Source organism: Pseudonaja textilis, chromosome 1, assembly GCF_049901715.1.
Source record: "Pseudonaja textilis isolate UNSWEBS1 chromosome 1, rPseTex1.2, whole genome shotgun sequence".
Classification (NCBI taxonomy): Eukaryota; Metazoa; Chordata; class Lepidosauria; order Squamata; family Elapidae; genus Pseudonaja; species Pseudonaja textilis.
Genome location: NC_141990.1, coordinates 71,277,219 through 71,305,104, shown reverse-complemented (window position 1 = coordinate 71,305,104; position 27,886 = coordinate 71,277,219). Strand labels below are relative to the sequence as shown.

General features: G+C 39.9%; 2 protein-coding genes across 2 annotated transcripts in view; one reads left to right on the top strand and one right to left on the bottom strand.

Annotated features, from left to right (window-relative positions):
* URB2 (URB2 ribosome biogenesis homolog) overlaps positions 1 to 12,678 on the bottom strand; it is a 32,296-nt gene extending 19,618 nt beyond the window's left edge. Inside the window, exons 1-4 of the mRNA XM_026705173.2 lie at positions 12,216 to 12,678; positions 9,252 to 9,388; positions 6,460 to 6,636; positions 10 to 3,388 (exon numbers count right to left, since the gene is read on the bottom strand). Of these exons, the coding sequence (XP_026560958.2) occupies positions 10 to 3,388; positions 6,460 to 6,636; positions 9,252 to 9,377 (3,682 nt within the window). The 5' untranslated portion in view covers positions 9,378 to 9,388; positions 12,216 to 12,678. The remainder of the gene's footprint in view (positions 1 to 9; positions 3,389 to 6,459; positions 6,637 to 9,251; positions 9,389 to 12,215) is intronic.
* A 73-nt stretch (positions 12,679 to 12,751) lies between these two features.
* On the top strand, positions 12,752 to 23,107 carry TAF5L (TATA-box binding protein associated factor 5 like). The gene is made up of 5 exons (XM_026705174.2): positions 12,752 to 13,137; positions 14,381 to 14,525; positions 16,798 to 16,902; positions 17,721 to 18,445; positions 20,696 to 23,107. The coding sequence occupies exons 2-5, from the start codon at positions 14,384 to 14,386 to the stop codon at positions 21,494 to 21,496; spliced, it is 1,773 nt and encodes a 590-aa protein (XP_026560959.1). The 5' UTR covers positions 12,752 to 13,137; positions 14,381 to 14,383; the 3' UTR covers positions 21,497 to 23,107.
* Positions 23,108 to 27,886: the final 4,779 nt, after the last annotated feature.

Sequence of the window (27,886 nt, the reverse complement as noted above, 5' to 3'; positions counted from 1 at the left end):
CTTCCTTACCTGCAAGTAATTTTCTGACCGAATTAAATACGGCAATAGAAGTTACATGTGGTGGATACAGTTCTGGCATGGAACAGAAAGCAGTCAAAAACTGCAAAGCAGAATGAAGAAACCGGAGGTTCCCATCTGCCAAGTCAAGTTCTCTCAATATTTGAACACAAAAGCTTTGATATAGTTCCCTGTGAAAAAGCTGTCTGTTTTTGCTGGGTTTCATGGGATCTTGCAGTTCGTTCTCACCAGCTGCAGGAAGCATAGATTGAAAACAAGATGCATCTGCTTTCAGAAGAATAGTAATATGCGGTATAAAAGCTAAAGGCAATGGCTGGCCTTTTGTCTTGTTTCTAAGGCAGAACTTGATAGTCACTCCTGTTTGCAACATGGCCTGTTTAAGAAAAACAGGCAGCATTCCTGAAATCTGTAGTTTTCCATCGGGCTGTTGTTGCAGGTACGTAGCCAGAACATGACACAATGAAATTAATGCCACTAGAACAACCTGGTCAGCTGCAGGGCTCCAATGCTCAGGCTGTCCAGAACTTCTATCGCGTGGTTGGCAACTTGTTATGAAAGACAGGAACTTTTCCACGTTCAGTTTCACACTCTGCCTCCTTTCTAGGATTACTTGAAGATAGTGCTCCAAAAAGAGTTGGAGCTCATGAAGGAATTCATCCCAAGCATCCATCCTCAAGACACCACCAAAGGTCTTGCAGACTGCAAACATGGAGGTGAGGAGAGCTTCGAGAACATCACTAGCATACAAAACCTTGAAGGATGAGTTTGCATGTCTTCTGGCCTGTAAGCACGCTAGAAGGTGGCAGCAGGTTGCCAGAAACTTTAAAGACAAGGCTCTGTTGCAAGAAATGCTTGCTCTGGTATTAACAGCCAAAGAAATCAACAGAAGAAAGCATCGTGTGAAATCCAAAGGAAAGAAGCTGTCTACATTCAGTGCTGAAATGACCTCTAGTATATTCAAGAGCTCTTTGATAGGTTCTTCTTCCAAGGTAGCGTAAGATCTATCTTTCACTAATGACAGTATATTGAGAGCAACTTTCTCCATAACTGCCCAGGAGACTGAAAAGTCATTCCTGGACCTTACGCTGGCCGCATGACCAGAAGGGATAGCTTCACACCACAGAGTATTTCCTGCACACAGCAACTGAAGAGGCTGGTTGGCAATATTTGGAAATGTGGACGAGAGCACACTAGCACAGTGCTGAATTATTTGGCTTAGGAAAAAACACTGCAGCATCTGCAGTTCTGGGAGAAGAGAACTGTGCAATAAATCCTTAGACAGCTTCTCCATCGTGAATAAAACATCGTCCTCTTCAGCAAAAGTTGACTGGGGTTGCTTAACCAATAGTGTTTTCAGGAGCACCTCTGCAATATACTCTGTATCATTCTCAGAAAGATAAGGAAACAGGACAGGGAGATTTGAGACTATCAGGTGCCAATGTGCCACGGGATAAGTAAGAGCGGTTACACTACTCGCGCTGCCATCCCAGGGTTGTGACTCTTCTTTGTTCATGGAAGCTCTTCCAGACTGCAGAATGAAAGCCCCGGCACTTTGCAAAGCCTGATGCGATGCCTCCGTCCAACAGGTGTTGTGCATCAGCATCTTCTTCATTTTTTGAAGCACCAGCCATTCGGTACAGTAGCGGCTCATTGGGGAGGAACATTTCACCAGCTTATCTATCTTCTGCCAACACTCTGCGTCTAAACCAGGAAATATGGTTGAGAAGTTCCAGTTTCCTTCAGAAGAATCATCAAGCAATGGGGCTAAGGGAGAGTTATACTGCTTGCAATTTAACGCAAAAAGAGTATCACTTTCTACGCACACACAAGCCAGAAGAAGAGCTGAGTTACTGACCTTCTCTGTCCAAAGCTCAAGATCTGTTGATTCCGCCTCAGAACCTTTCAGCAGGTCAAACAGAACTTGGGTGACATTCTTCTGCACTCCCTCCAGCAGGTTTTGAGTGCGATGCACAACAGACAACGGAGTGGAATCGTCTAAACTCTTCATGTGGAAGAGAACCGAATACAGCAACGTGCTTATGGACTGAAGCTTTGAGGCCATGTCAACATCCCCCTTGACATGAGGAATGACGAAAGTCTGACATTGCTCCACCGTGAGACCTATGATATCCAGCACCTGATTGGATGGCAGATCCAAAAGACACTCACATAGCTTGGCCCTGATACCGGCTGGCAACAGTGGCAGTCTTGACTCCTCTGCAGCAGGACGTAAAATGACTGATAACACTTCTTGGAAGAGATTTGGGAACTGACGCAATTTGGCGTAAGTGGAGAAGACGGTGCTAACAAGGGCTGCCTGAGCCTTCTTCGTACGTGGCTCAGAGACCTCCACATCAATCCAAGCCAAGGCCACTAAATCATCCAAATCAGGATCCACAATCAAATGATTCAAGGAAATCAGGGCCTTGAGACATCTAAACCAGGCAGGTATGGTGGCCTGGGAATGGTTCATCAGCAACTGGGCTAACTGACGGTAAAAATTAAACTGGACTGCCTTGTGCCGAATCCGATCAGCGGCCACATTATAAATATTATTGCTCAGCACCAAATTGAGAAGCTGCTCCACCGCAAGCAGCTCCGAGCTCCATTCTGATGCTGGAAGCTGGTTGTCCCAAAGATTCCCCCGCAGACAAGAAATCTGTAAGCAATCGCAAAGTTTGGTAAGCATGTGAAAGCAGACCAAATGGTCCTCGGGCTTATTGTACGTCTCTAAAAAAAGCTTGAAGAGCAAAGGCACGGAATGCGCTACCACTTTCCCATGAAGAGCTTGTTCGCAAAAGGCGGAATCTCTTAAAGTGGCCTGGATTGTATTGGCTGGGAGAAGCAGGTTTTTCAAGCCTTTCTTTGTGCCAACGGATTCCTTCTCTGGCAACAGCTCTTCTCTGTAGGATGGCAAGAGCTCCTGCTGGAAAATGCCAGCCTTGAGCAACGTCTCCACGTGATTTCGGGCCTCCTTGATGAGCTGTGGACGAATGCGATCGTCATCTGCATCGGTCCATACTTTCGTGGTTAGCAAAAATCGAAGCAGGAGGCATGGCTGCAGCAGTTGTTGGATCACTTGTCCAAATACCCGATTTGCATTGGTTTGCTGCCGCTGAAGTAGAAGGTACTGCCTGAGGCTCAGTTGAAGGACTTCAAACAACTGGAGAGACACGGCATCTTCTGATGATAACTGCCAACAGGTTAGCCAGCACAACTTACTCAGAAGATGTACCAGCAGTTCAAATTTTGCAGTATAAACTATTGAAAGAGGAGGTTTGGAAAGGATGCCGCTACAACAGCTTAGCACCGCCTTGACATTCTTCAGTGTTTTTTGATTGTAAGCAAGAGAAAGATTTTCATTTATGACCTAAAGATGAGACAAGGGACAAAACAGAAGTGATGCGCAAGGATCTGTATCAAAATTAAACTCAAGTGTCTTCTTGCATATTTATTACTATCTGATAAATCACTTATAAATATATAACTTAACACCCCTAAAACTAAAGAACTTATAATTGATTTCAGGAGGAAGAGAGGTGTACATTTACCATTGTACATAAATGGTGAGGAGGTGGGGAGAGTTGGTAGTTTCTGGGCACTTATATCTCGGAGGACCTCTCATGGACTGTGAATGCTAACATGCTTGTGGAGAAGGCACAGAAGAGGCTGTACTTCCCGAGAATGCTCAGGAAGATAAATCTATCTCAGCATCTACTTCTGTCCTACTACTGCAGCACCATTGAGAGTGTCCTGACATACGGATTTTTGCATGGTATGGGAGCAGCTCTGCAGCGGACAAAAGTGCTCTACAGAGAATAATTAAAACTGCCCAGAATGTCATTGGGCTCCAGCTACCAGCCCTGGATGACATCTTCGCATCTCGCTGTTTGAGGAAGTTGTACAACATTCTCAGAGACTCTTCCCATCCTGCTTACAACTTTTGTGAACTGTTGCCTTCTGGCAGAAGATACAGAACAATTAAAACTCAGACCACACGTTTTCGGGACAGTTTTTATCCCAGAGCTATAATTGCACTTAACAATGAACTTAAGGGCCACCATCAGTGAGCTGTTGGACAGCATTACTTAGTCTGTTGTGTGGATGCTTATGTGTTTTTAGGAAGCGGGGAATTTGGGCGGGTTTGAGGATTGTCATGTGTGTGTGCGTGTTGGGACTGGTCTCTGAGTATTATGTGAATTTATTGTATGTATACTGTGTATATACGTACAATAACAATAAAGAATTCAATTCAATTCAAATGATATACACAATTTTCTTTCCCTCCTTTTAAATTTTACCACACTACCTAAACAATCTGTTCTGGCTCTTTATAATGACAGTAATTATGGAAATTCAACCTCATCCTGAGGATCCAAAAGCAGACAGACAAAACAAATGGAAGATTCAATAAAGGTGAAAGGTTCCTTTACAAATGGAAGGTTCTATAAAGGTGAAAATCAAATCAGGCAATGACTTAGTAAAAAAATATTATCATACTAGCACAATCTGATTTTTAAAGCAATGTCTTAGTGGACTTTCACAGCAAAAAAGCATTTCTTATTGAGTTGCCATTAAGAAGAAAGAACCACATCAGATTTTAATATCAGAGGTAAAAATATAGGTGACCCTGAGGGCCCAGGTAAACTTCCAAATGGCCTCAACGACTCTCAAAAAGCGTGCTAACAACCAGATAACTGCAAGGAATATAAATCTTTCCATTCTCCACCATTCATTCAGAACTGAAGAAGATTCTTGGATAAGAAGCAAAACGTCTTCAAGCAAAAACAAAGGAAGTCCAGAAGCTTTTTGAAAAATCATCTTTGGGACAACCATGACCAGTATGACTGACAATCTCCATAGATATTTAGGTAAAAATATAGTCTTAAAATCTTAAAAAGTCCCTAGGCAGTCTTTGGAACAGTGGTTGCCAACAGTCGGCCAGGGACCACTAGTGGTCCGCGAGAAAAAATTGGTAGTCCGCAGAGAAATGTCACCTCTCAAAGCAATTAATGTAGGCTGCGCGGGAACAAGGCTGAGCCACCCACGTGGTCCGTGGGAACACAAGGCTTGCATCGCTTGCATTGTGAACAAAACGAGGTAGTGAGGGGAGGAGCGAAAGGGCGGGGGAGAACTTGCTCCACGTGCCCCACGTGCCTCGCCTGGCCACCGGGCTGCTTCTTTCCGTTTCTTCTTCTGCTTTTGGCTACACGCAAGGAAAGCAGCAAAAGTCTTTCTTTCTTTCGCCCAAACTCCACCAGAAATGAGTCTCTGGGACCCTGCAAGGCATCCTGCTCCAAGAGGCTGCGCCGGTGCAAAAAGTCTCACAAAGGCTCACTTCTCGCGGACTTTGGGAGAGAGAAAGAAAGACTTCTGCTGCTTCTGCTGCTTTCCTTGCATGAAGCCAAAAGTCTCTCTCTCCCCCCGAGAACAGAGCTGGAGATGGTATCCTGCGATCCCAAATAAAGAATGATTGACCGGTAGGAAAACGGGGTGGGGAATTTTCCTGCAACTTTTTTTTTTGGGGGGGGGGGGATTTTCCCAGGGTCTCTGGTCTGCGGGATTTAAAATTATGAGTTTGGTGGTCCCTGAGGTCCAAAAAGTTGGTGACCCCTGCTTTGGAGCATTTCATTTCTTTATCCCCCCTCGCCCCCTATCCAGGTTATTCTGCCTTGTTTAACATCGACTGAATCCTCTATCTGCTTCTCATAGTCTCTCATTTTTTCTCTCCAAAAAGACAAAAATGTTATACTCTGTTAAAACTTCAAAACCATTAGTGGGATTTTGTTCTTGACTAACATGTAGATGATCAAGTGTAACAATCAATATTCTTTGGCTGGGAATACATAGCATCTATGGTAGTATGAACATTTTAAAGATTATTCTAAATTCTCATTCACAATTATATCTCATTAAAATACATACTCTTTTAAAAAAAACTCCCCTATCATACAGTTACAATGTACAATAGTGATACTAAGTTAAAATGTCCAGCTATTGGCTAGTTTGCCAATCTGCACTTCTCTGTGAACATACTGGTATCAGACAATATTCCTGCCAGTACCAATTTGTTTCTATGTGCTAAACATACACACCCACTTACAGATGTTTATAAATAACTGCTGGATCGTAACAGTATTGCCCAAGCTGGCATCTTCCAGATGTATTGTAAGATCAAACAAAACATTCCCTTGCTGGAATTCTTTGAGTTGCAACCAAAACACAACTGGAGACAACTCAACTAGGAGAAGCTGTTCGTAAAGAAATACAGCTTTTAGGGGGTATCAGATTATTATGGGAGAGTTACAGAAAAATTTGTAGCAGGCGTTGTGATGTAAAAAGAAAAGGTTCGGGAGATAATCAGCAAGATCTCAAAGCAACTGGGCACTATTTCCAGAGGAAGATGGATCTATGTAAACGTTTATTTATTTGTAAACATACCTGTGCAATTGTAAACCGCAGAGTGACTGTTTTTCCATCCCTGAAGAGATTCTGCAGCTTTTTGCTGTGAATGATGCTGTCCAGGTAAATCCAAAGCTTCTCAATTATCTCATCTGGCAATTCAAGTTTCTTATTGTAGCAGGAAATCAAGCTATGACTTACCCAGTCAAGTAAGACCTGGAAAAACAAAGCAGTTTGAGGCAAATAATGCGATTCCTAAAAATAAGCAGATCTGTTTCACTAATACGGGACATGGAAGGGCAACTCAATACTTGTGTATAAGTGGCAGGCTTCCAGTATTGTGATTAAAGAGATGACAAAATCAAAATACAGAGATTCATTCTACTTCCTTATAAATAACCCCCTCACTGCCTTTCACATATGTTATATAGCTTGCAAGTAAAGCTGCCTTTCCCTGTAGGACTATATCTGGGAACACATGTTCTTTTTCTTTTCTTTTCCTCACAATCAAAGAGACGCCTCTGAATTTCCAAAACTCCCATAAAAGGTTATTTAAATGTAAAATGTATTTGGATTCTGTGTGTATTGGATGTCCATGGGTGGATGATGTGTTCCTTCCCAAAATATACTAAGGCTACATTTTCATAGAGATGGAAACATTAGGAACTGTTGTGGCTCAGTCGGACAGTAGTAAGGAGGTTGAGGAGGGAACCTGGGCCGTTCCTGGAGGCTGAGCAAGGCTCGGATGAGGCTCGACATCAAAGGCAGAGTTGGGGTCAAGGCAGGCTGGCAGTCAACAGCTGCCTTCGGGTTCAGATAGCAGTGAGACAGGGGAGCTTCTGAAACCAGTTCCTAGCCTGCGCATGCACAGAGCTGCCAAAAAGAAGGCGTAATTAAGAACTCAGGGTCGATGTGGGAGTAAGGCCACAGATGGACGATGAATGGCCCCTCCCATCAGGATTAAAAGAGAAGCAAAAGGGGAGGGCTTTTTTTTTTTGCAGGAAACAACTCGCTTGTTCCTTCATTCCAGCCTTGTGAGGATTTGTCTGTATAACCCAGCCCTTCCCTGCCAGCGTTGAATGTGGAACTATTTACCAGTCAGCGTTCCAGGATTGATAAAGGTCTGAACTAATTAGTATACTATCGCAAGACTGTTTGCCAAGCTGTTGGCTGACTGTGAATGAAATAAATTCACATTAATGTAATAAAAGAGGTTTTTGCCAGGATTCAGAATTGACTTAGTGCGTCAAGACCGAAATTGACATATGCGTAGCCATTTTAGATAGGCTTAGTATATATTCTTTTTCTTACTTTCTCTGTGGCAGTCATGGGGAAAAAGTTTCAGGCTCACCACATTCCTAAGGGGCGGAGGAGTGGAGATAAAGAGAGATGTTTTGGCTAGGTGATCTTTCTTCCCATGAGAAACGAGCTGTCGTTGCTTGGGCCCCTTGAAGTAGAGATTTATGACATCAAGCAACGTTGAATTACTTCTATTGGAGAATGTGACTTTTGGGGATTGTTTCTAACTTGTAATATTGTGGGGTAATTCTGGGTTGTATCAGATACGGAATTACTATGGACTTTGCTAATTTGATGCTTTCCTAAATAAAATAATTTGTTTTGGAAGATGGACTTTGTTCTTTTCTTTTTAAATGGATTTCATCACTTGGAAACCTGACATAGTGCTTTTTGGGGAGGCCTAGGACAGAACAGGACCTTCAGTGGGATGGCAGAATACATTTAATTTTACATGACAAACAGAAACATAGATAAGGCCTATTAGTATAAGTGGGTAAGTGCTATCACTCTTACATTCTAAACCATTTTGCAAGAGTAGATTTTATAAGTAGTCTGCCTGCTAATCAATTATTCTCTGTGATAGTTGGTTGGGACATTTCTTCGGGTTTTTTTAGATTGGTAACCAACCTGGAAAATAATGAATTATTCTCCCAAATTACAAAAGGTTTCCTACTACTAACAGACCCTTAACTGTAGATTGCTATGTACAGACTTAACAAAATTCAGTCCTTGTATAACATACTAAATTACATGTTTCTGGTTTCAGTCAATGTTGGCCTTGTGTGTCTAGTGATATGTCCCATGTTCCCAGTAATATCAGTGGTGCTATTAGGAATCCTTAACCATGTCTTGACAATACTTTTAATAACTTTTTTAGTTTGGTTTTGAGGGGCAATGTAGAAATTTTTAAAATAAAGCAATAAGATCTATATCTGCATGATACATTGGTATTCCTTGGATACAATTCAATATTAAGAGTATATTCCTGCTTGAGTAACAGATTGTTTTTCTCCAGTCTTCTGCATGTCCTCAAAATCTTTTCATAAAGCAGCTGCAGAAAAAGAAATCCATCTAAAATATGGTTAATATGGTTGTCCCGCAAATAGACGCTTCTTGTCTAGGGAAAGAAATATTTTTAAGAAAGGCAAGGTAGCCTTAAAGGTGAGTAAACTTTAAAGAAATGGTGAAAGAATGGCACTAGATGTTTACAGAAATATCCAGTATATTTACATTACCTTCATACACATTTTCTAACATTATAGAAATGTAGCAAGAATGATGGGTTATGATAAAAACATCCTCATATGAAAAACAAAAACAATTTGACATTTGTGCTAGTTAAATGCTTTTTTAAGTATTAAATTACTTCTCAGCCACTTTCAATAAAACTTGGATAAAATAAGTGATTATTTTTTTTTGAATAACTAAGCTCCCTTTTGGTTGAAGAAAGAGTGCCTGGCAGATTCAAGACCTCCTAATAGGGAACAACATGGAACAGCTTTTAAGAGAAAAGATCTACTGAAATACATTACTTGTTCTTTGTTTGGAAGGAAGCACTGATGAGAAATCCATGCAAACCGAGCCAACTTGAGTTTGTCCTCCCAAGAGGTCTTTGAGCTTTTCAGCTTCAGATGAATACCAGAGTAAATTGCAGCCATGGAAGGAGAACCTGAAAATTATTTAAAGCTTAAAATTAATTATATTTCTCACCAGATTCTCATGACAGCTCCTTCAAACTGCTGCTTATCTGTTCTGGTCTGCAATATAGTTGATACATTTGAAAAAGGGAAGTTGTATAGTTCAGTTCTCATACCTCCTAAGAATTTGTTGATGGTTCAGGTAGTCCTCAACTTATGACTACAATTGGGACCAGAATTTCCATTCCTAAGCAGGGTGGTTGTTAAGTGAATCACGCCCAATTTTACAGTCTTTTTGCCACAGTGGTTAAGTGAATCACGTGGTCATGAAGCAAACCCAGGTTTCCCCTTTGACTTTGTTGTCAGAAGCCAGCTAGGAAGGTTGCAAATGGTGATCATATGACCTTGTGATGCTGCAACTTCTGTAAATACATGCTGGTTGCCAAGTGCTGAAATTTTGATCATGTGACCACAGAGATGATACAAGTCACAAGTTTGAGGAATGGTCATAAGTAACTTTTTTTGATGCTGTTGTAACTTTGAACAATCACTAAATGAATGGCTGTAAGTCAGAGACTATTTGTAGTCATTCACAAATCTGCCTTTACACTGCCTGTCCACCATTGTAATATTGGGATAAAAATGAAGAATGAATGCTAACCAACTTTGAAGGGTTATTCTAACAACACTGGGGGACTTTAAATTCCTTTTCTGGTGCTTAAGAAATAAGAGAACATCTGCTAAAGGAAAAAATAATCTCATGTTAAGAGATGCCTAGATTTCCTTTCATAAGCATTTTAGCAGAATAAACAATGTTTTGAAGGATCTGTTCTTTCCTGATTAGAATCAAGCTGTAAGCCAAGGGTGGGCAATTGTGGCCCTTTTACGACCTGTGGACTTCAATTCCCAGAAATCCTAAGGCAGCTATTCTGGAAGCTGAAGTTCACAGGTCATAAAGGCACCATAGTTGCCCACCCCTGTTGTAAGGTATATCTCCAACAGATACCTGATACAGAAACAGAATAATAGATTTGGAAGGAAATTTGGAGGTCTTCTATCTAGTCCAACCGCCTGTTCAAGCAGGAGACCCTGGCCTATACCATTTCAAACAAGTGGCTGCTGTCCAGTCTCTTCTTAAAAGCCTCCAGTGACGAAGTGCCCACAACTTCTGAAGACAAACTGTTCCACTGGTTAATTGTTCTCACTCTTAGGAAATTTCTCCTTAGTTTTAGATTGCTTCTCTCCTTTTTACTTTCTATCTGTTGTTTCTTGTCTTGCTTTCTGGTACTTTGGAAAATAGGTTCAGAGAATAGTATCAGAGAGAGAAAAGGGCAAATTGGCATTGTTTAGAAAATGAACCAGCTAACCAAGTGCATCTAAGCATAGTAAGTAATGTTAAGATTATCACTTCATTCTATGACAACCTTCTCCTATCTGTCCTGTCCTCAATGACACTGCGCAGAGATTATGTATATATCAAAGCTGTGCAGCACTTCAAATGCACTGTCCAAAAAGGGTTTGCAGCACCCAGGAAAAGGTACTGATTCTTTAAAGTAAAAAGATAAATGCTACATTCATTTTCCTGGACTCCATGCAAGTATGGGGATGTGACTGTTTCAATAAAAACTGTTCAAGAAAGTGTCTCATCTTTATCACTGCCAAACCTCTGTTTACTATTAAAGTTTGTATATGCACAATAACTAATCAGATTCTTACTATTGATTTGCTGACTGCTTACTTACTATAGACTTTATTATAGATTTACTGTCCTATCTTCCAGGGGTGGGATTCAAATTTTTTAACAACCGGTTCTGTGGGCGTGGCCAACTCAATATCACTCACATCGAGGCACGCATCTCCTCGCAGTCATGGCCTCTCATGACTGTGGAAATGCTGCAACAGTCATCAGTGTGAAAAACGGTCATAAGTCACTTTTTTCAGTGCCATTGTAACTTTGAATGGTCACTCCACACAAGCAAAGTGCCAGCAAAGGAGGGGAAGAAAACTCCAGAGAAGTTCCTGAGACAGGAAGTCTAGTCTTGCCAAGAATGCAATAAGGGTTAACGAAGAGGCAGTTTCTGTAAGCAACACCAGAATGTTTCCTTCCTGCCTTCCTTACAGGATTAGGCCAGTAATTTCTTCTAACAACTGGTTCTCTGAACTGCTTAGAATGTTAACAACCTGTTCTAGCGAATAGATGCGACCCCTGCTGTCTTGCCCCCAGACATCCTTGTTATGGGCCTACCAAAATGGTCTCTCATTTCCAAATTCATGTAGCACTCTGCCAAGAGTTCTCATACAGCAACCACAATCCCAGCCCAGTTATCATTCAGTTCCAATGCTAACATCAGAATTTCAAATGCCCCAATGCCCCATGAAAACATACCTTCAGCAGACATACTTGTGCCCTCTATGTTTTCAACGATAATTTCTATCCAACCTAACTTTGCATGACTTGCAGCAACATTTGGCTAGGTTTTTCAGAATTCCCGGCCAGCCTCTGGCAGCACAGAAAGCTGCAGTTCCAGAAGTTGTGGGTGGTCCAACACTGGAGGTTTTTAAGAAAAGATTGGACACTGATTTGTCTGAAACGGTTTCCCGTTTGAGCAGGGGGTTGGACTAGAAGATCTTCAAGACCCCTCCCAACTCTGTCATTCTGTTATATCTAGCATCTGCCCTCTGCCATGCCTGTCCATGCCTAGCCATCAACTGACCCCAAGCAAATTAAGAAGCAATCAATTCAGAACAGTCTATATAACTTCCAGGAAAGCTTGCCTTCTAACGCAAGAAATAAGAGGGCTTCCCCGTGGTTTCCTCGGAGCCGCTTATCTCAAAATGTTACGAAGTTTGCAAACTCACATCCAATCAGGGCTGCTTACAAATCGAGTCTTGCACACAAGATCGGTTCCTAGCTGCCTTCCGAAACTCGCCGCCCTGCCGAACAACAGGCAGCCTCCAAGAGTCCCTGGCTGGTTGAGGAGTGAAATAAAGAGAAATCGGGCTTCTCTTCCAACAGCCCACCTCTGGCTTTCAGGCAAAAGTCGCGTTAGAGAGAATTGCGGAGGACCGCAACGCCACAGAGGCTACAAGGCTACTCTCTGATTGACATTTGCACCGTTTCCCCCCCGGGATCCTCCGGCAGGCTTTCTCCGCCCCGCGACGCTGCACGGCGGCGAGGACACCGCCTCTTCCCACGAGCTTCCCAGATGTTCCACGCACGTGTTCCTCCTTCCGGAACCTCCTCGTGTTCTCCTCTGTCACCTAATTATCCGGATGAAAGGAACCGGGCAGGCCTTCCTAGCTGAGCGTCGAAAAGAAGGAGCGCCTTCCCATTGGTTAGAAGGCCACGCCTGCGCAATCGCATTTCTCTCTGCCCCCCCCCTCCGACACCCCCCTCCTCCTTCTCCTCTTTTCCCCCCCCTCCCCCTCGGTTTCTCCGAGTCAGTTCCGTCAGTCATGGAGCGGCGGTTTTCAGCCGCGACGGTCATCGAAGCGCCTAAAGCCGCCGGAGCTTGCAACGCGGGACGTCCGAGCCAGCTTAGTTTGCAGAAGGTTCCCCCGGGAGGAAAAACTGCTCGCGCCACCACCGGAGTCCGCGATCTCCGCAACACCATCAGCAACGGCGGCGGAGTCGTCTCGCGCGGCTGGGCGCAGTGACTGACGGCGCGAACCCGGGAATTCTGTCGCGTGCCTGCATTAGGAATCACCCACGTTCGCCGCGGCTCGCGCGCCCGCGTTCCCCCTCTCTCTCTCTTCCGACTTCCATGCCTGCAATGCTCCAGTGAGTATATTTCTTCCCCGCGGAGCTGCCCCTTTCGCTCGGGAGGGTGGACGAGAGTCGAGGCAAGCCGAGCTGCGCGTGGCGCGCGGAAGCGCTCTCGGGCCCTCCCTGGGTAAAATCGGGCTCTGTGTCTTCGGGTTTCCCTTCTTCCCGCCGGTGCAGCTGCCAGAGCGGCAGGAAGAGCTGGTGGGGTCTTCCCGGTCGTGCATGATCCCCCGATCATCTTTTCTATCCCTCTTCTTTCCTTCCTCCCCATGTTTATTTGGGGTTTTTTTTTTTTGCAAGTGCTTTCCCCGGGGACGGATGTGGCGGAAAAGGCATAGAAACGGAAGGATGGTCTGTGCATCTTTGCCTTGCTTATGTTGGGAGCATGAAGCCACAGTCCGTGAAACTTTCGAATAAGTGGACTTGATAGTGGGCCGCCGTGTATTGGGTTCTGTTTCATCTTTTGCGTTCTTGATGCTGAGTTATCGGTGGAGATAAGCAAATAGAAGCCTTCTTGGAGCTTAGACAAAATAACCACAGTAGGGATTGGCAGTACGTTTCATTCTATTGTACGGTTGGAAATATCATCATTGCTTATTGTACAGAAACACTTGACAATCCAAGACTGTTGGTACTGTCAGGAGTAGTATTTAGGGAGACATGTCTCTGATTGATGGAGAGAAAAAAATACCATTTGCAAGCTGAACAATTAGGAGGGGAGGCAACAATTCAACCAGCATGGTAAGTTATGAAAGTTGTGGAAAGCCACACATTCCCCATCCCAGGGGATATCACCTGAAATATTCATCATCAGTAATACTGTATAGTGTTGAAAAACCATTTGCAAATAAAGATTTCCAAGCAATTTAATATTTGACTGGTGCCATGAAATCTAAAAAATTAGATGAACAACAGCGGTTCTTTGGTCAATAGACAGGTTAAAAACACTGTTTTATGTGATGTGTAAATTAGGCCAGTGATGATTTGAAATTTTCATTGACAAAATCTTTTCCCAACGTTTTGTTAAGATTTTATTTTTTTAAAAATCATAATCCCAAAAGGTTTTCATTGTCATTGTCCATCTCGAAGTGCTGAAATCTAAACACTACCTTCCAATATTGTATGAGGGGGTTCTCTTGGATTGAAACATGGCAGAGGCTTGCAGCTTACACTAATTTATGTCTTAAGAAAATGCTACATAAAATGTGTGGTTTTACTGTTTCCTTGGAATTTGAATTCTACATCTCTTTCTTTGAAGGTCATGAAACGTGTACGCACCGAACAGATTCAGATGGCTGTTTCCTGCTATGTCAAGCGCAGGCAGTACGTAGACTCAGAAGGTCCCCTGAAACAAGGGCTGCGCCTATGCCACACAGCTGAAGAAATGGCTGCTAATCTGACAGGTAGGCAAGAAAGGAAGAAGGGAACTTATTTTTATAATACTACAAAATGTCTAGGCATTTACTTGGAATGAGACTGAACATAATGAATCCAAGTTTGCAGTATTCAGATGGAGGGGGACTCAGAAAAGTCAAAATGGTAGCCATGAATACATGATCAAAATCCCATCCTTTTTTACATGCATGGCATGAGCAGTGGGAATGGGATATTTATTGCATGGTCACAACTACCATCCAGATTTATTTGACTTATCTGAGAGAGAATAACTAACCCAAAACCTGCTAAGCCATTTTTTATGGCTAAAAGGTAGGACTAGAACTCATGATATTCTGCTATCCAGCCCGGTGCTTTAACCACTAGACTAAAATGGTTCTTTAATTAATCAGTTGATTTTTGCAAGGAAAACTTACTAGAAATTTTATAATGAAACATCAAGTTAATAACTGCTATTGCTGAATGTTTGAAAGTGATTCATTTGGGAGCTGTATCTTTAAATTATTGTATATCCTGATATATTGAGATAAACTGAGCTTTAAATTTATTTAGTTAATTAAATTAAATTAGCCACCGAATTGAAGCATTTATTTCATAAGTAAAATAAAATTATGGGAGGTTGTGTGGTTTAGAAGTGGTTAATACGTTCTAAACTTACGAGTTCATAACGTACTTAAAATGTTGGTGTTGTAATTCTGGGTTCTGTGGATATGTTAAATTAATCCAAATAACTTAAGGATGTTATGTCATTTTTGGACAGTTCTATATGAAATAACTGGTTTTAAAACAAATATCAATAAAGTGTGCAACTTGAAGTTATGATTGGAAGGTGGGGGGATACCAGGGACCATAATTATGTAAGCAACTACCTGAACAATAGTAAACAGTAAAAACAGCTTCATGTGAAAACAGGTGTATGCACTAATCATTCTTAGTTGCAGTGATGCTGGAATACATGTTAATAACCTTAGCCACATCTTCAGAGCTTATTATTTTTGTATAACTTGTATAAACCCACAGAAAATGAATGCAAGACTCTAATTAAATTAATAGAATTTAAATGATGTAGGTTTTGCATGGCACAAGCTGATCAAGATAGATTCCTAAAGTGTCTTTTTTCCCATTTTTGAGAACTATTAGCCAACTTAACTGCAAAAGTTGCTTCTAGATTTCTTCTTGTGGGAGTTTTATGGGACACTAACAGTGAAATTTAGATTTCCAGCTTGACAGGAAATTAATTGTAGAGGTTCCACTATAAGCAGAATCTGTAGCGATGCTGAGCCACAGATCTAGCCATCCTGAGGGGTTGTTTGTAGATATAATCTAAAAAATTACGTTGGTGGGGTTATAATCACAATGAGGCGAATCCAAACCTGTGCTCAGGAAGGAAAAAGGATTTAATGCCTGTCTTGCCCTCTCAGTTCTTTGCTTGTCCCGAAGGTGGAGAGGATTTGCTAAAGGAGATAGGCTTCCTAAAAATCAGACCAAAGGTATCGTTTGATATCAGGGGCTCTGATATCAGGGGCTCTGTCTTTGATTGCTTGAAATGCCTCATTTTTGCATCTATTCTCATGCTACAGTACATTGTATAGAAATGCCTCAGTGGAATTTCATAGAATGGGGAAGGTCTTTTTCCTTCATTCTTCTCACCCACTTTCTTTTTAAAATTGCCTGAGATAAGTTCACACAGTTAGTGATTCCCAAGCTTAATTGGGATTCTAGATTGTATAGATAGCTATACTCAAGGTGAAATTAGTATGCGTACAGTTCTTCAGATTTATGGTGGACATTTAAAAATGATTTGATTATTAACTAATCACTTAATTTAGGAATGAACCTATTTGAAAGAAATAATGTATTCTGACATTTTGTGTGTCATCAATTTTCTGTGATAGTAATCCTTGATAACAAGCTATGCTAAATACTGAAGTTTTTATTTTGGGGGCATGTTTAGTTTAGTTACATGTGTGAATTCATTCTACTGTATATAATGAAAAAAACTAAACTGGATTAATAGAAATATTAAGGCCATTACCTTAACAATCTTAACTTATTTGTAAACTTTATATACAGACAAGAAGTATACCAAGCATTGCAAAATATTTTCGACCTGATTGATAGCCCTTCCATTTGTCCTATAAAAATAGTGGAAACAGATGTTTACTAGATAGTTTTAAAAATGCAGAAGTTATGTGTTTCGATATAAAAAAGCAGAAAGTTACATTGCAGCATTCAATGCATTTGAAAGCCAATTGTCTTCGTTTTTGTTTATTTTTTTAGTACAATCTGAATCGGGTTGTACAAATGTGATTTCTGCTGCACCCTGCTTAGCAGAGCCCCAACAATATGAAGTACAGTTTGGGCGGTTGCGCAACTTTCTGACAGGTGGGTAAAATCCAGATTTGAGCCATAGATTTGTTAAGTGAAAGGTTCCTGACATTGTATGCCAGATTTAAGAGTCAAGCAAATTTCTCCAGCACTGCATGCATGCTTTCGTCCTTTGTAGACAATTGCATAGCTGTTGTATTCATACATTTGCAAATGTTGACATTCTGGCTAGGGAGCACTAAAAAACAACCCAATGCACAGAACAAGTCAGATCAACCAATCAGCATGCAGGATGCACCCCTCTGCATGACATAGGGGGTATTTATATTGGCCTGTCTGCGGCCATTTGTAACCTACACTTACCCATCAACCCCTAGATATGTGGTAACAGCTACAGGTGGTTGCAGGCAACTCTGAACCAACCTTTAATCATTGAGCCAAGAATGTGATTTTTCAGAAGCCATTGGAATGTTGGTCCCTGCAACTTCCATTTCTCTTATCTCTGCTCTGATGGCAAGTTATTCTCTACCAAGATGCCATAATAAAGTAAAGAAGCTGAGAACCTTCTCTGACTGGAGTTCCATAGACAGAATGGCATTCTGTTACCAAAGAAAATATTTTTAAGGATTAGAGTGTCTTGGGCTACTTGTTTGCCCACCCCTAATTCTGCCATAGATAGTTCCTATATGAGTTTTAGAACTACCCTGTATTTCTTAATGAACAAAAAGTTAATGTTGAATATTCCCTGTTTAAAAAATATCATCAAAAGGCTATCTGTGAAAGGGGTGGGAGCTGGATTGTTTAATTTTCATTCTATTTTAATCTGCTGAGCACTCGCTGAGGAAAAATGACAGTTCTTTATCTTTGGTGTTTAGATTCAGATTCCCAGCATAGCCAGGAAGTGATGCCTCTCCTGTATCCTCTCTTTGTCTACCTCCATCTCAACATGGTCCAAAATGGCCTAAAGAGCACAGTGGACAGTTTCTACAGTCGCTTCCATGGGATGTTCTTACAGAATGCCAGTCAGAAAGACATAATTGAACAGTTACAAACTACATTAACAATTCAAGACATCCTGTCCAATTTCAAACTTCGGGCACTTCTGGACAATAAATATGTGATCCGCCTTCAGGAAGACAGCTACAACTTCCTCCTCCGCTACCTCCAGAGTGATAATAACAGTGCTCTCTGCAAAGTCCTGTCCTTGCATATTCACCTAGATGTGCAATCCGCTAAGAGAGTGGACTATCAGCTCTATGCTAGTGGTGGCTCTTCACGCAGTGAGAGCAATGGCCTGGAACCTACTGACATGCCTGCTTCCATCTTGCAGAATGAAGCAGCCTTGGACCTCCTGCAAGATAGCATTAAAAGAGTCAAAGATGGGCCCCCATCCCTTACTACCATATGTTTCTATGCATTCTATAATAATGAGCAGTTGCTGAATACAGCAGAGATCTCGCCAAATAGCAAGCTGCTGGCTGCTGGTTTTGACAATTCCTGTGTGAAGCTGTGGAGCTTGCGGCCCAAGAAGCTGAAATCTGAGCCTCACTTAGTAGATATTTCCCGAATCCACTTGGCCTGTGATATCTTGGATGAAGAGGTCAGAGAATTTTGTTATCCTGAAATTTTTTTTTATTGAATCATAGGTAGAATGTATTATGTTTATGTTGAAATATTTTATGTGAGAGATTTTCAAAATTGTCAACAAAAAGCACAATCTGCCTCACGTTTCCTTCTAACATTAGTCATATGGGTAGGCTGGGCAGATAGGGAGCCAACAATATTTTGCCTCGATAAAGTTTTAAATTAAAACTGCCCATTTCCCCACCTCTGATAATAGTAGAACTGATCAAATACGTGCCCTTATTAAATTGCACACTTCATTAGCCAATTGTGACTCGTGGCAATTTCATTCTTCATTTGCGCTTACAGTAATACACCTCAACTTTTCAAGGGCACAAATAGAGATGAGTTATAATATTGGAGTCAGAAAAGGAGATTCGGAAAGTGCTTTTAAGTTATAATCTCAAATTTGCTCATTAGAAAGAAAGTTACTCATAGGTCACCTGTACCCCTGTATGAACTCTGGGTGTTCAATGATTTTAAGACAGAATTCAGTAAGATGCATGATTAATCTAGCTATTATTTCTACTGCATGTGGCATAACTGCCTAAACGCAGCAGTGTTGCAATTGCCTAAAATAATTCCTAAAGTAGTCTTTTGCAACTAATGCCTAAAGCAGATTGATCAATGATCAAAATAAATGACTTCGGTTACAACAGAGTTCTCCAACGTTTCTGGCTTTCAGACCAGGTGCAGGGGAGAGGGGATGTGTGTGCAGCTCCATTTGTGCGAGAGGTGTGCACACACACCTACCGCTTGCTTAAATTGAGCGCACGCTGCTTGTGCAAGTGAGGATGTGCATGTGGGCGCTTGCCTGTTTCCACAGCCCAGTTGTAAATCCTTCGGCCCATGAGTGGGCCATGGCCAGTGGTAGAATTCAAATTTTTTTACTACCGGTTCTGTGGGTGTGGCTTGGCGGGCTTGGCAGGGGAAGGATACTGTAAAATCTCCAGTCAGAGGTGGTATTTGCCGGTTCTCTGAACTACTCAAAATTTCCACTACCAGTTCTCCAGAACTGGTCAGAACCTGCTGAATACCACCTCTGGCCATGGCCCACAGGTTGAGGACCCCTGACTCACAGTAATGATATACTATATATAATTTTATAGATTAGTAGTAGAATTGAGGGTGATGGCAAGAGCATCTTACTGAAGGTAAGAAAGGGTCTTTCAGTCTTCTGATTATAGCTCAAAATTTGTATATTTTATTATTTTTTCGTTAAAAACAACAGTACAGAATCTTTTGCACTATACAATTTTCTGCCTGTAAAAACAAATAATACAAGCAAGACCCAGTTACATGTTATTATACATCCAGCTGTTAACATAATCCAAACAATATATTTGTAGAAGATGCAAAGCATCTTAACTCCTTCGGCTGTTCATGTACATCTGCACAAGAAGTTATTATGGTTTGATAAGATATGTATAGAATTCGACCTACCAGCAGTTTTAATATTCCAGCTATGGGTCAGATATAGAATAGAAATATAGAATATAATAGAAATAGCAGTGCCTGTTTCTGTCCCTCAGGTAATTTCAAATCATACTTCTTAAGAGACAATTGCTCTTTGAAATGGCAGCTATTATATGGTGTCCCTTGGTACTCCATATCATTTTCAATGCTTCTTAACATCTGCATGAAACTGGTAGAGAGATCATCAAGGGATTTGAAGCTGGGTGTTATCAGTATATTGTTGACACCCAGATCTACTTCTCTATAAAAACGTTGGGTAATAAAATGATTCATGTAAATGCCTGCTTGCTATTAATGGGAGTTGAAGGCAAAGATATTGGATTGATTAACCTCTGAATGAGGTATTAATTACATTAAATTTAAAGCTATAGCTTTAAATTTTGATGGGCCTATATTCTCTCAGAAAGAGAATCTCTAGAAGCAGGTGCACTCTATGCTTTTTCTTGCACTAAAATGATATTCGTGGTACACAAGCTGAAGATATCCAATCTTGATTTCACTTCATAAGGCTGCTTTTGTATTTGATCCACAAACTTTAGTTAGTATAGGATTTGGCAGCCAAGTTGGTCTTTGAGAAGGACTCAAGAAGACCATTTTTTACAAGCATTTGGGAGTGTTTTTCACCGACAGCCTGTTTATTTCTTTTAGTTTTAACTGGTAAAAAAATGCTTTTATTGTTTTGATAAAGACATTGAAAAATACGAAGCTTAGAGGAAGTTCATCTGAAGAAATTTCTTCATTCTCTTTACAGGCTGAAGATGATGATGATGATATAGGAACTGAAATGAAGTTATTAAGAGGGCACTCTGGACCAGTGTATAGCACAAGTTTTTTGTCAGACAGTTCAGGATTGCTGTCATGCTCTGAAGATACAACTATCAGATACTGGGACCTTGGATGTTTTACAAACACTGTCTTGTACCAAGGACATGCTTATCCAGTGTGGGACTTGGACATCAGCCCTTGCAGCTTGTACTTTGCTAGTGCTTCTCATGACCGTACAGCAAGACTCTGGTCATTTGATCGGACGTATCCCCTACGGATATATGCGGGCCATTTAGCAGATGTCGACTGCATCAAGTTTCATCCAAATTCTAACTACTTGGCAACAGGATCTACAGACAAAACAGTGCGGCTCTGGAGCACCCAGCAAGGAAACACAGTGCGTCTGTTTACAGGTCACCGGGGTCCGGTTCTATCCCTTGCCTTTTCTCCCAATGGTAAGTACTTGGCCTCAGCAGGTGAAGACCAGCGCTTAAAATTGTGGGACTTGGCATCTGGAACGCTTTACAAAGAACTGCGGGGGCACACAGATAATATCACCAGCCTTACTTTTAGTCCAGATAGTAGTTTGATTGCTTCTGCTTCAATGGACAACTCTGTTCGAGTTTGGGATATTCGAAACACTTACTGCAATGCTCCTGTAGATGGCTCTTCCAGCGAGCTAGTTGGAGTATATACTGGACAGATCAGCAATGTACTGAGTGTACAGTTTATGGCCTGTAACCTTCTTTTAGTGACTGGAATTGCACAAGAGAATCAGGAACATTAGTCTTTTTGGAAACGGGACAGAAGATGTTATTGAAAACTAGAGTCTATTATAAACTGAGATTATATATAATTGACTGTGAATTTTCCCCCCTCTCCCTTTATTAGACATCCAGAATGATGGAAGTACTGTATTTGAAAGTATTTTTTATTTTTGCAAAAAATGATAGGAAGGGAGAGCAATATGAGAATTTCACTGTAGTTCTACATTAGTGCACAGTTAGGAAGCAATGTAATAAAGTGAACAGCCCAGAATATTTTTATATAGGAGTAGTCCAAAACCTGGTCCAAACAAGTAAAATCATCACTGGAGCATTTGCACTTAAATATCCTGCATTGATGGGAACATCCTACCTATTTCTACTACTGACTTGTCTAAAGAGCAATTATGTAGTACAGCTAACATCACCTCGGGTAGAAAAATATATTCTGTTCTGAGGATGTTCCCAAATATTTCAGTAATGTTTAAAGTAACACCAAAGGGCAGTTTCCCAACTCATTAGCATAAAAGATATGAGATTAGATCTAATTTTTTTAAAAAAAACTTCCCTTCCATGGGATCTCTATGATCCACAAAAGAGGACTGGCTGAGTGAAGAGGAAAGACTATTTCCCACTGCAATCCTGTGATTTCTCAACCTTCTGCAATTGATTTTTGAGAGTAGAAGGGGACTCCAGGAGAAAGAGAGTGTTGCCATTCTATTATTTTTTAAAATACACGTGGCAGTTGTTGTCACTACCAAATCTATAAAGTGGTTTTAATTTTTTATATGGACCATAACATTTGTAGCTATTCCTAGATCAGAAATTTGGGGGTTTCCTGGATCTGTTTGCACTGTGATGATGACATAAAATACTAGATTAATCGATGAAATAATAATTAGCTGTGGATGGAACCAGCAAAACATGGCTGAATTTGTTATAGCACATTTCAACTTTATGTAGAAAGACAATTCTCCTCAGAAACATTATCTGCAGACCATATGAACAAAGATATCCAGGGAATTGAAGCTAGTATCGTTACATCATTAATTAATAGAAGCTTTGTCAATATCTGATGTTTTTCACTGAAATAAACATTTCTGTAAGTTTTCATATACAAGTGTCAGCATGCAAAATGGACGGGAGATGGGAGCAGCAACTTTAATTTTGTCATTCTAAGAGAAGATCAAATATTTCTGCTTTCGGGAAAAAGATTTTGTATTTTTTTTAATTAAAATGTTTAGTTTAAAGAGAAAAGTTTGGCATCTCTGTATGGAATTCAGATTTTATGAAGTAGATAAACCTAACCTTGTCACATGGGTAAGGATCTTTTTGTATCTTGTCCATGTCAATCTAACAAATATACAAAAATCATCTCTTCAGAGTTCTGTACCATTTTGCAAATTGTTTTTTTAAAAACTGAACACATTTTTGTATACAACTTTTACACATCTTGTATGCATCATTTCCCCAAATATATTAATTTTTGTATACGTCTTTTTCAGCCAAAAATACTTTTAAGCCAGATGTTTGCAGGCTCTGAATTTTATGTCTGTTCACATTGTGGACTTTATGTTGATGGATTGCATAATTTTGCTTGAAATAAAATCCATGACAGGTTTGTCTTATCCAGATACATGCTGCAAGCACTATTCATGTTTTATGTATTTAATTTATCTATTTTGCAAAGAAGTGGAGGCTGAAGAAAGCAGATTTTAAACAAAGCTAACATACAAGTAACGTGTTTTAAATTACTGATTGCTATTTTAAAATGCAATAAAATGAGCAACCATTTCCATCAACTTTAATAAAAATTTATAAAAGTTTCTGATGCTTAAAAAAAACAATGCAATATAAATAGTTATATCCAGGAAGCAAATCTAATTCAGGGTTTCTTTTCGTAATATATGCAAGTTTATTCCCTCTGCAGTCCTCAAAACCCACTGAAACGTCGTACAACTATGAGACATTCCAGGGAAGATTTTGGAGGGCTCACTGAATTGCAGAGAAAAGTAGAGGAATTACACATTTGCACAAGGTTGGATGTTTTTATGTTTCTTTAAGATGGAATGCTCAACTTTTGAGGATAAAAATGCTATAATAGAGACTATAGTTTGAAAGAGAAAAGGAGCTGTGACAAAGGATCCTAAGCTTCATTATATTTAAATCAAAGAGAATACAAGTACTCATGCATTTAATTATTTTCTACTTCCGTCACTTTAACATTCAGTTCAGTAGCAATTTTTGAAGGAGCATGAATTACACATCTAAAAATAGTCACCACAACATGCACAGTAAATTAACATTAAACAAATACAGACAAAAAAAAGACAACAGATCTTGTTAGGTGCCAAAGCCTGTTGAAAAAAATTTCTTCTAAAATGGCAGATATGGTGGTACTTTTCTTTTTGGGGGGAAGTATGCTCCACAGTTACCATTTAAAAGCCTCCATTCTGATTCATGCCCCTCTTACCTCTTGTAAGGATGAGAGTGGTTGATTCTAGCTGTGCATACAGGATGGACACACAGAAGAAGAAAAACAAAAGTTCCAAATCAGAACGGCAGCAAAATTCTTAGAGATCGTCTTGTGATTAGGCTATGATTCCAAAACACAGTAAAAATCCACAGACATCTACAACAGTAAGAATATGCCACAGACAGCAAGAATTAAGCTGCATTGATCTAAAATAGCACAATTGTTTAAATGCATAGGCTTATGTTGATAAAGAGGCGGAGTTGAATCATAATAAGTACTCCATGAACAGAAAGCCTTGTACATTTTGTGTTTTGGAGCTGGCCAGTACAGATATTGTCTTTTACATACAATAAACAGAGCCCTAAAATCAAATTGTTATTGGTTGCTATATAGATTATATACATTATATCTCAGTCTATTTATTATCCAGGCAGGTACTCAAGATTATTGACAAAAAATGTGAGAAGCTTAAACTTACACTGAAAGTATTTAACAATAGCCAAGGAAAAGATGCATTTTTTATGTCTATGGAGATTCTCAGTCATCCAGATCATAGTTGTCCCAAAGGTGTTTTGAGTTTTAAGGTCTTCTAGATCTGAAATTTTAGCATGTTTGGTACTGGATTGCCCCAAACATACCTAGTTCGCAATTTGGAAATCCTTGAAGAGCTGGTGGCAGTCATGGCCAAGAGGGCTTTTGTGTACTTTGTGCTGGCCCAAAAGTGCTTTTTAAAGAGGCAACTGGGCTTTCTTATTTTTCTTTGAAGATGTTTCACTTCTCATCCAAAAAACTCCTTCAGCTCTGAATTTTTTTAAAAAATAGAACAGGTTCAAAGAAGATCAAGAAAGATGTTCCTAACTAAAATCTATAAAAGAGATTGTATGAGGTAAGTATGTTCAGCCATGAAAAAAGATGTTTGAGAAGGAACATGATAGCATGTTGAAGTGCAAAGTCAAGAATGGTAACTATAATTCTACCACAGTTGACACTACCTAATGGATTTAACTTACATGAAGGTAGATTCTGATTGAATGTTATTTAAAATAGTATATATATAACTAATAAGAACAATTTGACAGTGAAGCTAATTACAAAGATAAGTGGAGAACTCTTGTTGGATTTATTCATCCAACAAACATGTAGCCACGTTGTGGATACATTCTTTGGATGTATGTCTTAAACAAGGCTTTGGAGTGAGTGGTTTCCAATTCTGTATTATTATTCTATGAAACTATATAACACATAATAATGGTCTAAATTGCATTATCTTTCCACTTCAGAATTAAAATTGTCTCCTTAGTGTTTGCTTCTGGTTGGCCTATAAACAAAAGTAAGAGGCATTGCAACTTGATCTTCTCTATGTCAACAGCTTTTTAAATGCACATAAATGCAGTGATCTTTCTTTGAGTCTACATTGGTTATTTCTAATCAATTTCTATCCAAAAATAGCCAGTTACTACAAGCTGTGATTTAATTTTATACTTGCAAAAACCTACAGGAAAACATAATGTTCCATTTAGAATTGCTTTGTTACCGTCTCAAAATCTCAGAGATGAGAGAAATTTCACTAGAGATCACAAAATACTGACAAAAGGACAAAAGAAAATGTCCTTATGGTATGTACAATTTGAGAACACACACTAAACATTAGACTGCAATTATGAGATTATACAGAGAAATAATAACCATAAAAAAGTAAGTAGCATCACATTGAAGTAGCACCACATTGAAGATTTTCAATCCAACCCGTTCTTCAATCCAGCAACTTCTGTTTTCTCTCATTCTGCTCTAGTTCCAAAAATAAAATCTTACAAATTTTCCTTTCAGGTCAGGTTAGTGGGATTTCTCACTAGTGTTAAAATACATGTAGTCCTCAACTTACAATCAGTCTTTTAGCGAGAATTCAAAGTTACAACGACGCTGAAGAAAGTGACTTATGATTGTTGCAGCATATCCATGGTCTCAATCAAAATTTAGATGCTTGATAACTGACTCATATTTATGATGGTTGCAACCTTTTGCAACCTTCTGACAAGCAAAAAGAGTGGGGAAGCTAGATTCACTTAACAATTGTGTTACTAACTTAATAACTGCAGTGATTTACTAAACAAGTGTGGCAAGGTCACACTTGGCAAAGGTCATAAAATGGAACAAAACCCATAAATGTCTCAGCAACAGAAATTTTGGGCTCAGTTGTGTAAGTCAAAGACAACCTGTAACCTGCTTACTGGTGCTGGAGTATGTATTCAGATTCTGATCCTGTTTACCTGTCTGGACATATGAACTTGTTTTTTAAACTTAAAACAGCTATGCTTAAAAACTCCGCCATTAAACAGGAATAAAGATTTGTATTACTTCTAAAAGCATTATCTGCTCGCAAATAATTCTGGGTTTTGGAATTTCTCACTCCAACAAAGGCAGCACTAGTGTTTCTTCTATTCTCCACGATAATGTATATTTTTCAATTGCCAACTTTAAAGACAAGAATTTCCCAAACAGCTTATATCTCCTTAATATCACAATATAAATATTATTTTTTAAGAAAGAAAATCACTTGTTTACATTTTGTATAAATATAAGCATGCATTTATACAGAATTATAAGCAAGAGATAGCCGTAAGAAGCTAGTTAAAATACAACATACATTTTAAAGTTTAAAAGGTAAAATATACATATAAAGATACTGAGACAATAAGAGTTTTCCAGAACTGTGGCCAGCATTTCTCACTGGGAAGGACATTCAGCTTCCAATAAGGAATCTCCCCATTATCTTTAATACAGTACACTTCATATCCTAACATTTATATATTTTTTACATTTATACAGTAACTTGGAAATCTTCTGTCTTAAGGTCATTGTAAGCTTTACTTCAGAAATGTTCTTTGGAGCACTTGATACATCTTGCAGGAACAGGGCAAAAAAACCCATTATGGATACTTGTAAGCCTGATATATCTGAATTGTAAAACTATTAATTACATTACTTCAAAAGCTGTTGAGATAGTTGAATTCTCTATATTGGTTTGTACCAGGTAATTCTTCGGTTGGTGGCTTTGAGTACTCAGAACTGAAGAGTCTGTAAATATTTGAGCACATTTTACAAAGTCTAAGGCAAATATTAATAATGCAATTACTACAGTATGTGAGGAAATGTGGTTTTTGAGACTTGTCTGTCTTCCTAATGTTTTTTTCGCAAGTGCAGGTTCGGCTGTCTTGCCCCACGCCTATGCCCCCCAACCAAGTGTTGATTCATTGATTGCGACAGGAATTGACTGACAGGTTTTGTCGCAGGAGCCTGACATCATTGGCTGGGTAAGTGGCCCAGTCATCCAACTGGCTTTCATGAAATCCGATTGAAAGCATTGCCGCTGATGATTTCTATTTCATTCACAAGTTAAAAAAAAAAATCCACTTCTTTTGGATGCCCCCTCCCTTGTATGGGCCATACTGTTATAGGAACAGTATCAAAAGAACGCTGGAAGATGGACTGCCACTCTTACTAGTTGGAAGATGGTGCTATACAATTCAATTTAGCACTTTGCAACCTACTAGGACAGGGGTCTCCACCCATGGCAACTTTAAGACTTGTGGACTTCAACTCCCAGAATTCCTCAGCCAGCAAGCTGGCTGAGGAATCCTGGGAGTTGGTCCACAAGTCTTGAAAGTTCCCAAGGTTGGAGACCTCCGACCGAGGAAGAAAAGAGTTTCGATTTTCTTAAACGATATTTCATTTATTCTTATTGAAGAGGTTGAGGCCAAAACTTAAGCAGGATCTTGGAAGGACAGGCACTGGCTAGCCCGTGAAATCAAACATCCTAAAAGAAAGCAAGCGAACCCCAGTTCTATGCTGGTACCGAGCCAATTGAGCGGATAGGCCTATGAAAGCCTGAAAAATCCGAGCTGTCTTCGGTTCTTACTATGGAATAAAACAGGTTAAA